The sequence below is a fragment of the Coregonus lavaretus genome (assembly GCF_964263955.1).
Source record: "Coregonus lavaretus genome assembly, chromosome: 4".
Classification (NCBI taxonomy): domain Eukaryota; kingdom Metazoa; phylum Chordata; class Actinopteri; order Salmoniformes; family Salmonidae; genus Coregonus; species Coregonus lavaretus.
In genome coordinates, this window is record NC_139991.1 from 31,087,005 (window position 1) to 31,099,748 (window position 12,744).

At 43.3% G+C, this 12,744-nt stretch overlaps 1 protein-coding gene across 1 annotated transcript in view; it reads right to left on the minus strand.

The window, feature by feature from the left end:
• The window catches only part of LOC311128497 (endoplasmic reticulum metallopeptidase 1-like), a 76,088-nt gene that overhangs the window by 33,555 nt on the left and 29,789 nt on the right, over positions 1 to 12,744 (minus strand). The window contains exons 3-6 of the mRNA XM_084160671.1: positions 9,880 to 10,007; positions 9,561 to 9,666; positions 3,870 to 4,016; positions 1,879 to 1,971 (exon numbers count right to left, since the gene is read on the minus strand). Coding sequence (XP_084016797.1) covers positions 1,879 to 1,971; positions 3,870 to 4,016; positions 9,561 to 9,666; positions 9,880 to 10,007 — 474 coding nt within the window. The remainder of the gene's footprint in view (positions 1 to 1,878; positions 1,972 to 3,869; positions 4,017 to 9,560; positions 9,667 to 9,879; positions 10,008 to 12,744) is intronic.

A 12,744-nucleotide genomic window follows, 5' to 3' on the forward strand; every position in this document is an offset into this window, starting at 1 on the left:
TAAGTATGGGCCCCAATCAGAGACAACGAGCGACAGCTGCCTCTGATTGGGAACCACACCGGCCAACATAGAAATACCACCACTTACCCAGCTTGTGTGCAGTACGCCTTTTTTTGCCACTTTTTCAAATCATAGTCACACACCTCATGTAGCCTAGCCCATAGGCTTTTATGTTTTGATAAGGTCTATATCACAACTAAAGTGGCCAAATAACTTTTTAAAATTAAGCACATTAATCCGCTTTACAACGGGTGTAGAGCCTAACTTGCATACATAAGCAGCGCGTGAGTTTCAAGTTTGGGGAAGATAATTTTCACAAAAAATGTACCTTTATAATAAAAGCATTACATGCATAATCGCATTTGCAGTCACTTTTGAGAATGGTGTATTTTGGAACATACACGCTTATAGCCTACTGCTGTGTGCGCATTGCTGCGCTTATAATCAAATCAAATGTTATTTGTCACATACACGTGTTTAGCAGATGTTATTACGGGTGTAGCGAAATGCTTGAAATGGTAATGTGAAGAAATAGCCTAATAGTTAATAAAACATTTAAGCTAAACTTTCTGATCTGTTGCGTCAGCCTCATTGCTTAAAAAAGGTTTTTGGGATGCTAGTGGTTGTATTAATTTGGGATCTATCGCATCCCACAACTGTCCCAGACTATGTTTGGAATATTTCTTTCTCGCACAGAATAGGTCAACTTTTGTACTATGGGGGATAGTAGATTGACATAGGCTAGTGCTTTTGCTGTTCGTTAGGCCTACTCATCTTGTTGGCTGACGAAAAGTTAATGTGGACAGTTCTTCCAATATCTTCAATATGCGCCTCGGAATTGGATAGAGTCGCATCATGCTGCCTTAGAATGTATAAAAAAATCAAAACATATAGCCCAACGTTTGTATCACAACTAAAGTTGCATAAATAACTCTAAATTAAGCATATAGGAGGACCTGTTCCTTTGTTAAATGCTCAAAACAGAACGTGCATGTGCGCACTCCTGCAAATCGTTTGGAGAAAATATCCTTTCTATTTTATTCAGCTATGTTCAATTGTAGTCTTCATACTATAAAATTATATAAAATAATTGTAAGCAAATCCTGTCTGGTAAATGAACTAGTGTAGCCCACAGCCATATGGCATAGCCAGATCAGGGCCTAACATAACGACAACTCAGAGTATGCTATTCTGTTCTTCTGAAATAGACTACATTTTCTTCATATCATGTTTCTTTAGACCTGTCTAAAATAAAGAATGGATTTATTGTGATGGTGTAGGCTATATTACATGGATTTATTCGACTTTTTAAAATGTAGATCTTCCAAAGGTCAGTGGCTTGTAGGCTATGTGTGGAAGCCAGGAGATGCGAAATGTGTTTATGTTAATTAATGGTCAATTACCCTGAGACCGGCAGTTATTTGCTTGACAATCACCGGCAGACAAAATTTCATGACCTCCAAAGCCCTAGTCTGGCCTGAGCTGAGAATTGGAGCACAGAGAAGGATGAAGGTGACGGAGGGAAGTGTAGATTGCCTGTCTGGTCTGGGTTCTAGCGTTAGTGACCGTCCAGGACACAGCTCTGTTCTCCTAACTCAGCGTCTGGCATATTGCCATGTGAGCCAGCACAGTGCTGCTGCAGTGACATGCTGGGTTCACCTTGGGAACAAGGTGTAGCCCACTACCCCTTGCTTAAACCCCACCAAAGCTGAGCTAAGCTGAGCCAGCCATGCAGCTGAGCCGTCCAAACACCATGGAACCAGTCTCCTTCGACTCCCTCCCATTGACACATGCATCACCTGCAGCCTCAGATTGGTGATGGAGAAACTGCCCTATACCTTATCTGAGAAGCACCGCTATAGGGCCCAAAGTACTCACCCGCCCTCTGGATGGAGTCTGTAGGTATCCTGTCGGGTGAGTCGTACTTGGTGTGGTAGATGAAGCCGTTCTCAATGAAGGCTAAATCAATGCCTACAGACACAGAGGGACATGAGTCAGTCACATCGGAGGAAAGACTCCAGGGAGAGTATAGGGGATGGAACTTAACAATTAGAGCCTGACCGATATGGGTTTCTTGGGTCCGATACTGATTTCCGATTTTTGGGGGGCCAAAACTTACCGATATACTGTTTTACAGTGGGGAAATGAAAAAGTGTCATTTTCCCACACTGATAATTCTCATAAATTGACATTCATGACCAATTCTCCAATAAATATGCTTCAAATGTTGCCTTCTTACATTACAACAATAATGACACATCATGAGAATGGCTGCAAATGGTCAGATGAGCATGAAATTCCCTTTTTTCATCCTATTTATGGAATATTGGTTATCGGTTGAATCATCATCTGATATTGATATATCGGTAAGGCAAATATCGGACAATAGTCTCGGTGAAACTCTATTACTAATATTCACAGTATCGTAAATATTCACCCCCTTGGATTTTTTCAAATTGTATCTACACAAAATACTCCAGAAGGTGAAAGTGAAAAGGAAATTCAACAAATGTTTACAAATTAATAAAAATGTAATAACTAAAGTATAGTTGTTGCATTAGTATTCACCCCCTTTGTTTAGGCAAGACTAAATTATTTCAGGAGTCAAACATTTCACTTAACAAATCACATAATAAGTTACATGGATTCACTGTGTGAAATAATAGGTCCCTCAGTTAAGTATTGCATTTCAAGCACAGATTAAACTACAAAGAACCGGGAGCCTTTCGAAAGCCTCATAAAGAAGGGCAGTGATTGGTAGATGGGTAACAATAACAAATCAGACATTGAATCTCTCTTTAAGCATGGTCAAGCTAATAATTATGCTGTGGATGATGTATTAAACCACCCAGACACATCAAAGATAGCTTCTGAACTGAGCTGCAGGACAGGAAGGGATGTTACCATGAGCCCATTGGTCATTTTAAAACAGCTACGGAGTTCAATGGCTGAGATAGGAGAAAACTGAGGATGGATCAACATTGTAGAGACTTCACAGTAATGACCTAAATGGCAGAGTGAAAAGAAGAATACAAATATACAGAATACAAATATTCCAAAACATGCATCCTGTAATCAACAAGGCACTAAAGTAAAAAACACATAAAAGGAATACAGTTTTTGGCCTAAATGCAAATCCTTATGTTTGGGGCAAATCCAACACAACACATCAATGAGTAACTGCCTCCTTATTTTTAAGCATGGTGGTGGCTGCGACATGGTATGGGTATGCTTGGCATTGGCAAAGACTGGGGAGTTTTTCAGGATACTGCGAGAGGAATTCACCCTTCAGCAGAACAATAACTTATAACACAAGGCAAAATAAATCTACATTGGAGTTACTTACCAAGAAGACAGTGAATATACCAGAGTGGCCAAGTTACAGTTTTGACTTAAATCTGCTTGAAATTATATGGCAAGACTTGAAAATGGCTGTCTACCCATGATCCCCAACACCTTGACAGAACTTGAAGAATTTTGAAAATAATTAAAAACCGGCAAATAATGCACAATGCAGTTGTGCAAAGCTGTTAGACTTACCCAGAAAGACTCACAGCCGTAATCGCTTCAAAGGGTGTTTCTAACGAATATTGACTCCGGGGGGTGAATACTTATCTAATCAAGGTATATTCGTGTTTTAATGAATTTGAATCCTACTTTGTAACACAAAATGTGAAGGAATCCAAGGGGGGTAAATACTTATGAAACCCACTGTAACTCATACGTTAATGTTGAACTCAAATAAAGCAAAGCTTCAAATAAAGTGAAGGCTGACTGCAGTCGACTGAAAACAAGACGGCAGAGCGGAGATCTAAAGTCAGAGAGTTGATAACTTTACCTGAAGACTTGATGCTGAAGCTTTACCCTACCTGGAATGTTTCCAAAGTCCCTGTAGATGCGGAAGTCTGTGTCGGATGGGATCAACCCACTCTGGAAGATTTCCTGTCCCACCACAGAGGCAAAGGGATGTTTGGCAGCATGGACATAGGCCTGGATCAACCAGGGGTTCTCAGGACCTGTGTGTGTGTGTGTGTGTGTGTGTGTGTGTGTGTGTGTGTGTGTGTGTGTGTGTATCAATGAAGGTGAGACGAGAGAAGAGGGACTCGTAAAAGATGTGAAAATATCACTTTAAACTTGTATGTAGAATTCACCCTTTAAAGCAGGGGTAGGATACTAGATTCAGCCGTGGGCCGATTTTTGTCGGATCAAATGGTCTGACAAAAGTCCAAAAAGAGATTGTTTTTTTCAAATACAATAATTTCATACCCTGACTACATTGAGACATGATCACATAAGTCTATTTTATTTTACTTGTGGGAATACTTGGAAACAGATTTCCTAAATTAAACTAAAATCAAATAAAATGTTATTATTAAAGTGACAGTAAACATTATTAAAGTGACTAGTGTTCCATTTCTTAAAGTGGCCTGTGATTTCAATAGGCAGCAGCAGCCTCTAATGTGCTAGTGATGGCTATTTAACAGTCTGATGGCCTTGAGATAGAAGCTGTTTTTCATTCTCTCGGTCCCAGCTTTGATGCACCTGTACTGACCTCGCCTTCTGGATGATAACGGGGTGAACTGGCAGTTGCTCGGGTGGTTGATGTCCTTGATTATCTTTTTGGCCTTCCTGTGACATCGGGTGCTGTATGTGTCTTGGAGGGCGGGTAGTTTGCCCCTGATAATGCCTTCGACAGACCGCACCACCCTCTAGAGAGCCCTGCGGTTGCGGGCGGTGCAGTTGCCGTACCAGGTGATACAGCCCCACAGGATGCTCTCAATTGTGCATCTGTAAAAGTTTGTGAGGGTTTTAGGTTCCAAGACAAATTTATTCAGCCTCCTGAGATTGAAGAGGCTCTGTTGTGCCTTCTTCACCACACTGTCTGCGTGGGTGGACCATTTCAGTTTGTCGGTGATGTGTACGCCAAGGAACTTGAAGCTTTCCACCTTCTCCACTGCGGTCTCGTCGATGTGGATAGGGTGGTGCACCCTCTGCTGTTTCCTGAAGACCACGATCATCTCCTTTGTTTTGTTGACGTTGAGTGAGAGGTTATTTTCCTGGCACCACACTCCCAGAGCCCTCACCTCCTCCCTGTAGGCGGTCTCGTCATTGTTGGTAATCAAGCCTACTACTGTTGTGTCGTCTGCAAACTTGATGATTGAGTTGGAGGTGTGCTTGGCCACGCGGTCATGGGTGAACAGGGAGTACAGGAGGGGGCTGAGCATGCACCCTTGTGGGGCCCCAGTGTTGAGGATCAGCAAAGTGGAGATGCTGTTTCCAACCTTCACCACCTGGAGGCGGCCCGTCAGGAAGTCTAGGACCCAGTTGCACAGGGCGGGGTTCAGACCAAGGGCCTCGAGCTTGATGATGAGCTTGGAGGGAACTATGGTGTTGAATGCTGAGCTATAGTCAATGAACAGCATTCTTACATACAGTGGGGGGGAAAAGTATTTGGTCAGCCACCAATTGTGCAAGTTCTCCCACTTAAAAAGATGAGAGAGGCCTGTAATTTTCATCATAGGTACACGTCAACTATGACAGACAAATTTAGATTTTTTTTCTCCAGAAAATCACATTGTAGGATTTTTAATGAATTTATTTGGAAATTATGGTGGAAAATAAGTATTTGGTCACCTACAAACAAGCAAGATTTCTGGCTCTCACAGACCTGTAACTTCTTCTTTAAGAGGCTCCTCTGTCCTCCACTCGTTACCTGTATTAATGGCATCTGTTTGAACTTGTTATCAGTATAAAAGACACCTGTCCACAACCTCAAACAGTCACACTCCAAACTCCACTATGGCCAAGACCAAAGAGCTGTCAAAGGACACCAGAAACAGAATTGTAGACCTGCACCAGGCTGGGGAGACTGAATCTGCAATAGGTAAGCAGCTTGGTTTGAAGAAATCAACTGTGGGAGCAATTATTAAGAAATGGAAGACATACAAGACCACTGATAATCTCCCTCGATCTGGGGCTCCACGCAAGATCTCACCCCGTGGGGTCAAAATTATCACAAGAACGGTGAGCAAAAATCCCAGAACCACATGGGGGGACCTAGTGAATGACCTGCAGAGAGCTGGGACCAAAGTAACAATGCCTACCATCAGTAACACACTACGCCGCCAGGGACTCAAATCCTGCAGTGCCAGACGTGTCCCCCTGCTTAAGCCAGTACATGTCCAGGCCCGTCTGAAGTTTGCTAGAGTGCATTTGGATGATCCAGAAGAGGATTGGGAGAATGTCATATGGTCAGATGAAACCAAAATATAACTTTTGGGTAAAAACTCAACTCGTCGTGTTTGGAGGACAAAGAATGCTGAGTTGCATCCAAAGAACACCATACCTACTGTGAAGCATGGGGGTGGAAACATCATGCTTTGGGGCTGTTTTTCTGCAAAGGGACCAGGACGACTGATCCGTGTAAAGGAAAGAATGAATGGGGCCATGTATCGTGAGATTTTGAGTGAAAACCTCCTTCCATCAGCAAGGGCATTGAAGATGAAACGTGGCTGGGTCTTTCAGCATGACAATGATCCCAAACACACCGCCCGGGCAACGAAGGAGTGGCTTCGTAAGAAGCATTTCAAGGTCCTGGAGTGGCCTAGCCAGTCTCCAGATCTCAACCCCATAGAAAATCTTTGGAGGGAGTTGAAAGTCCGTGTTGCCCAGCGACAGCCCCAAAACATCATTGCTCTAGAGGAGATCTGCATGGAGGAATGGGCCAAAATACCAGCAACAGTGTGTGAAAACCTTGTGAAGACTTACAGAAAACATTTGACCTGTGTCATTGCCAACAAAGGGTATATAACAAAGTATTGAGAAACTTTTGTTATTGACCAAATACTTATTTTCCACCATCATTTGCAAATAAATTCATTAAAAATCCTACAATGTGATTTTCTGGATTTTTTTTCCTCATTTTGTCTGTCATAGTTGACGTGTACCTATGATGAAAATTACAGGCCTCTCTCATCTTTTTAAGTGGGAGAACTTGCACAATTGGTGGCTGACTAAATACTTTTTTTCCCCACTGTAGGTATTCCTCTTGTCCAGATGGGATAGGGCAGTGTGCAGTGTGATGGCGATTGCATCGTCTGTGGATCTATTGGGGCGGTAAGCAAATTGAAGTGGGTCTAGGGTGACAGGTAAGGTAGAGGTGATATGATCCTTGACTAGTCTCTCAAAGCACTTCATGATGACAGAGGTGAGTGCTACAGGGCGATAGTCATTTAGTTCAGTTACTTTTGCTTTATTGGGTACAGGAACAATGGTGGCCATCTTGAAGCATGTGGGAACAGCAGACTGGGAAAGGGAGAGATTGAATATGTCCATAAACACACCAGCCAGCTGGTCTGCGCATGCTCTGAGGACGCGGCTAGGGATGACATCTGGGCCGGCAGCCTTGCGGGGGTTAACATGCTTAAATGTCTTAATCACGTCGGCCACGGAGAAGGAGAGGCCGCAGTCCTTGGTAGTGGGCCTCGTCAGTGGCACTGTGTTATCCTCAAAGCGGGCGAAGAAGGTGTTTAGCTTGTCTGGAAGCGAGACATCGGTGTCGGCAACGTGGCTGGTATTCCTTTTGTAGTCCGTGATTGTCTGTAGACCCTGCCACATACGTCTCGCGTCTGAGACATTGAATTGCAACTCCACTTTGTCTCTATACTGATGTTTTGCTAGTTTAATTGCCTTGCGGAGTGAGTAGCTACACTGTTTGTATTCTGCCATATTCCCAGTCACCTTGCCATGGTTGAATGAGGTGGTTTGCGCTTTCAGATTGGCGTGAATGCTGCCATCTATCCTCATTTGTAGCTTAATTCCTGGTGATTTTACCAAAAAACCCTGCTTTAAAGGATACAAAAACAATCCTAAAACACCTCTCCTCAAGCTGACATTTATGGGGTCATTTGCATTTTTGCCAGGCTGTATTGTGCAACACAACTATATTCTGTCCTCTGAGCGGCAAGAAGGCTTGTTCAGCTGCTGATTCAGAGACACAGACACCTACAGTACCAGTCAAAAGTTTGGACACCTGGAATGCATTTCAATTAACAAGTGTACCTTGTTAAAAGTTAATTTGTGGAATTTCTTTCCTTCTTAATGCATTTGAGCAAATCAGTTGTGTTGTGACAAGGTAGGGGTGGTATACAGAAGGTAGCCCTATTTGGTAAAAGATCAAGTCCATATTATGGCAAGAATAGCTCAAATAAGCAAAGACAAATACGGAACATTTCAAGAACTATGAACGTTTCTTCAAAAACCATCAAGCGCTATGATGAAACTGGCTCTCATGAGGACCGCCACAGGAAAGGAAGAACCAGAGTTACCTCTGCTCTGCAGAGGATAAGTTCATTAGAGTTAACTACACCTCAGATTGCAGCCCAAATAAATGCTTCACAGAGTTCAAGTAACAGACACATCTCAACATCAACTGTTCAGAGGAGACTGCGTGAATCAGGCCTTCATGGTCGAATTGCTGCAAAGAAACCACTACTAAAGGACACCAATAAGAAGAATAGACTTGCTTGGGCCAAGAAACATGAGCAATGGACATTAGACCGGTCATCAAGGCAAAGGGTGACTACTTTGAAGAATTTCTTTAACACTTTTTTGGTTACTACATGATTCCATATGTGTTATTTCATAGTTTTGATGTCTTCACTACTTTTCTAAAATGTAGAAAATAGTAAAAAATAAAGAAAAACCCTGGACTGAGTAGGTGGGTCCAAACTTTTGACTGGTACTGTATATAAATCTGTTCTAATTGGCCCAGGTCCAGCAGGTCCAGAGTCATGTTCATTAGGCACCAAATGGAAGAATACTGACTGAAACATCTGAACTGTGTTGTTAATTGAATTTGTCCCGACGATCTTGATTTCGTTTGTGTGTACTTTTTTAAACATTTTAATTATTTGTTAGTAGAAATAAATATATACACTTTACCCACGTTTTCTCCCCAATTTCGTGGTATCCAATTGGTAGTTACAATCTTGTCTCATCGCTGCAACTCCCCTACGGACTCGGGAGAGGCGAAGGTCAAGAGCCATGCGTCCTCCGAAACACTGCTCGCCTAACCCGGAAGCGAGCCGCACCAATGTGTCAGAGGAAACACCGTCCAACTGACGACCGAAGTCAGCTTGCAGGTGCCCAGCCCGCCACAAGGAATTGCTAGAGCACGATGAGACAAGGAAATCCTGGCCGGCCAAACCCTCCCCTAACCTGGACGACCCTGGTCCAATTGTGCTCCGTCCCATGGGGCTCCCGGTCACGGCCGGCTGTGACACAGCCTGGGATCTAACCAGAGTCTGCAATGCAGTGCTTTAGACACTCGGGACCCCTTATTTGTGTACATGTTTGACATTTTACTGCATTATTAGGAGCTAGTAATATAAGCATTTCGTGCACCCACTATAACATCTGCTAAACTATGTAAGCGACCAATAAACGTTGATTTGATTTTAACTGAACCACCTGAACTTGTCCAATTAGAAATCCCTTTTGTGTTTGCAGTTGCAAAACGTTTCGCTGCGGTGTGCCCTAATAAAGATGTGTCCACCTACCTGTCTGGAACACCAACTCTTTGCCCCCCACCCCCGCTGCCTCCAGGTTGATGAAGGCTCGGACCTGCTTGGCCCAGGGATGCTGAGTGATGAAGCCATGACTCGCCTAACATAGATAGAGAGTATAGAATATTTCACATTCCATATTACTTCATTGAATTCCATATTACAAAGAACAAAAGTGTCCTTGCACAAAAGAGGAATAGCATTTATGATTCTGGCTGAAACTTAAGTCGAAATGTGATTGTGAATTTCCTCTTAGTTGACCTCCCAACTGCCTGTCCTGTGTTCACTACTGTCCCCAGTTTCTCTCTCACACCTGCATCATGGTCTCCTCTGCTCCGTTGAAGAGGAACACCACCCCGTGTCTTAAGGGAGTGGAGAGGTTGGCCAGGGAGTGAAGCACCTCCAACATCACCGCACAGCTCACCGCATCGTCACTCGCACCTGTCACACACACAGGTGACATGGGGTCATACACTAAAAACTGCTGTCAGAATAGCTGTGTGTGTGTGTGTGTGTGTGTGTGTGTGTGTGTGTGTGTGTGTGGTCTCGTAGAACCACACGGGTGTGTCTATGAATATTGGCGCGTGATTCTTCGGGGCATGGAAATATTGCTCAATTGGTATCAAGGGACCTAACGTGTGCCAGGAAAACATACCCCACACCATTACACATCAGCCTGTACCGTTGATAGAATAATTAGGTAATTACTAATTATTACACTCTCCAGTGTACACTACACTAATTACACTAATTATTACACTGTTAGAATCCTGAGACTATAATCTAATAATGTGTGTGTGTGTAGGACCAGTAAAGATTGACATTGTGTTACTATTTAGCAATTTGAGTAGGAGTTAGACCAGACAACAAAGGACAAGGAGAACTGTCTACAGACAACTGAGAAACCAAGATAAAGAGGCCTCCCAATTTAGGGAGGAGAGAAACCGTTAGGCTTGGAAGAGTTCATGTGTGTGTGTGTGTGTATGTGTGTGTGTATGTGTGTGTGTGTATGTGTTTATGTGTGTGTGTGACCTGATGGTCAGGAGAGCAGTTTTCCAGTGTAAAACTACAGCCTGCCTAAAGAGGGGTGGGATTTTTCCTCTGACGTGTGCGTATAAAAATGTTGTACGACCATTTTGTTTCAGAGCGCTCTCATTAATAAATATGCTGACCATTGCAGGATTGAGTCTTTGTTTAATTTATTTAAACTAAGAGATTTACAACCTTTTGGGAATTATTCAGAGATTTAAGAAGTAGTTGACTTCAACCATTGTGATAACAAAATTCTCGTGACAACCGTTGACACCAGGAAGGATGGGGCCATGGACTCATGCTGTTCATGTCAAATCCTGACTCTGCCAAATCCTAACTGTGCAACGGAACTGGGATTCGTCAGACCGGGCAATGTTTTTCCACTCCTCAATTGTTCAGTATTGGTGATCGTGGGCCCACTGGAGCCGCTTCTTCTTGTTTTTAGCTGATAGGTGTGGAACCTGGTGTGGTAGTCTGCTGCAATAGCCCATCCGTGACAAGGACCGACGAGTTGTGCATTCCGAGATGCCGTAACAGTTATTTTCCTTTTCCCGCCTTTTAGCTTGCACGATTCTTGCCATTCTCCTTCGACCTCTCAATGAGCTGTTTTCGCCCACAGGTCTGCCGCTGACTTTATGTTTTTTGTTTGTCGCACCATCCTCTGTAAACCCTAGACACTGTCGGGCGTGAAAAGCTCAGGATGCCGGCCGTTTCTGAGATACTGGAACCGGCGTGCCTGGCACCGACGTTCATACCACGTTCAAAGTCGCTTAGGTCATTTGTTTTGCCCATTCTAACGTTCAATCGAACAGTAACTGAATGCCTCGATGCCTGTCTGCCTGCTTTATATAGCAAGCCACGGCCACGTGACTCACTGTCTGTAGGAGTGAACCATTTCTGTGAACGGGATGGTGTACCTAATAAACTGTCCACTGAGTATATATCATAAGGATGTGGTACTGGTGTTGTTAAACACGCCTCCAATCATTGTTGATATCTGATATTCTGCGCTGCGCAAGACGAGACGTAGACCAATGTCATATCATCAACCAATCACATTAGTCAAATCCTTTCGGTCCAAATTCCAGCTAAACTTGGAGAGGACAGTTAACTACTTACAAAAAGCTTCTGATAAAGCGCTACAAACGTAAGTAAATAGCTGTATTAGACTGAAAATATATGAGGTGCTGCCAAAAATGTATTCATGTAGGGTACACTGTCCTACTAATGTCCCGCAAAATCATTCCTTTGTCACACATTTGGGTATTTTAAATGCGGTCACCCTACACACAGAAAACTCTTATCCACGTCTAAGGCATCAAGGCCAATGAATGGTGAGTAATTAACCAGGCCAATGTTTTTATTGAGAAACTAAAACACCCAACAACTACAGCAGCTAATCAGGGATAAGGGAGAACAGGGTAGGATGTTTACACGTACGAACACTGCGGAGATAGAGGGCCTAGGCTATGCTTGGTAAAGTTTATCTTTAGTGCATTCGGAAAGTATTCAGACATCTTGACTTTTTCTACATTTTGTTATGTTACAGACTTATTCGCAAATGCATTCAATAGTTTTTTCCCCACATCAATCTACACGCAATTCCCCATAATGACAAAGCAAAAACAGGTTTGTAGACATTTTTGTAAGTGCTGCAGAGATGGCTGTCCTTCTGGAAGGTTCTCCCATCTCCACACAGGAACTCTGGAGCTCTGTCAGAGTGACCATCGGGTTCTTGGCCCTTCTCCCCCGATTGCTCAGTTTGGCCAGGTGGCCAGCTCTAGGAAGAATCTTGGTGGTTCCAAACTTCTTCCATTTAAGAATGATGGAGGCCACTGTGTTCTTGGAGACCTTCAACGCTGCAGAAATGTTTTGGTACCCTTCCCCAGATCTGTGCCTCGACACAATCCTGTCTCGGAGCGGAAAATTCCTTCAACCTCATGGCTTGATTTTTGCTCTGATATGCACTGTCAACTGTGGGACCTTATAGACAGGTGTGCCTTTCCAAATCATGTCCAATCAATTGAATTTACCACAGGTGGACTCCAATCAAGTTGTAGAAAAATCTCAAGGACGATCAATGGAAGCAGGATGCACCTGAGGTGAATTTTTGAGTCTCATAGCAAAGGGTCTGAATACTTATGTA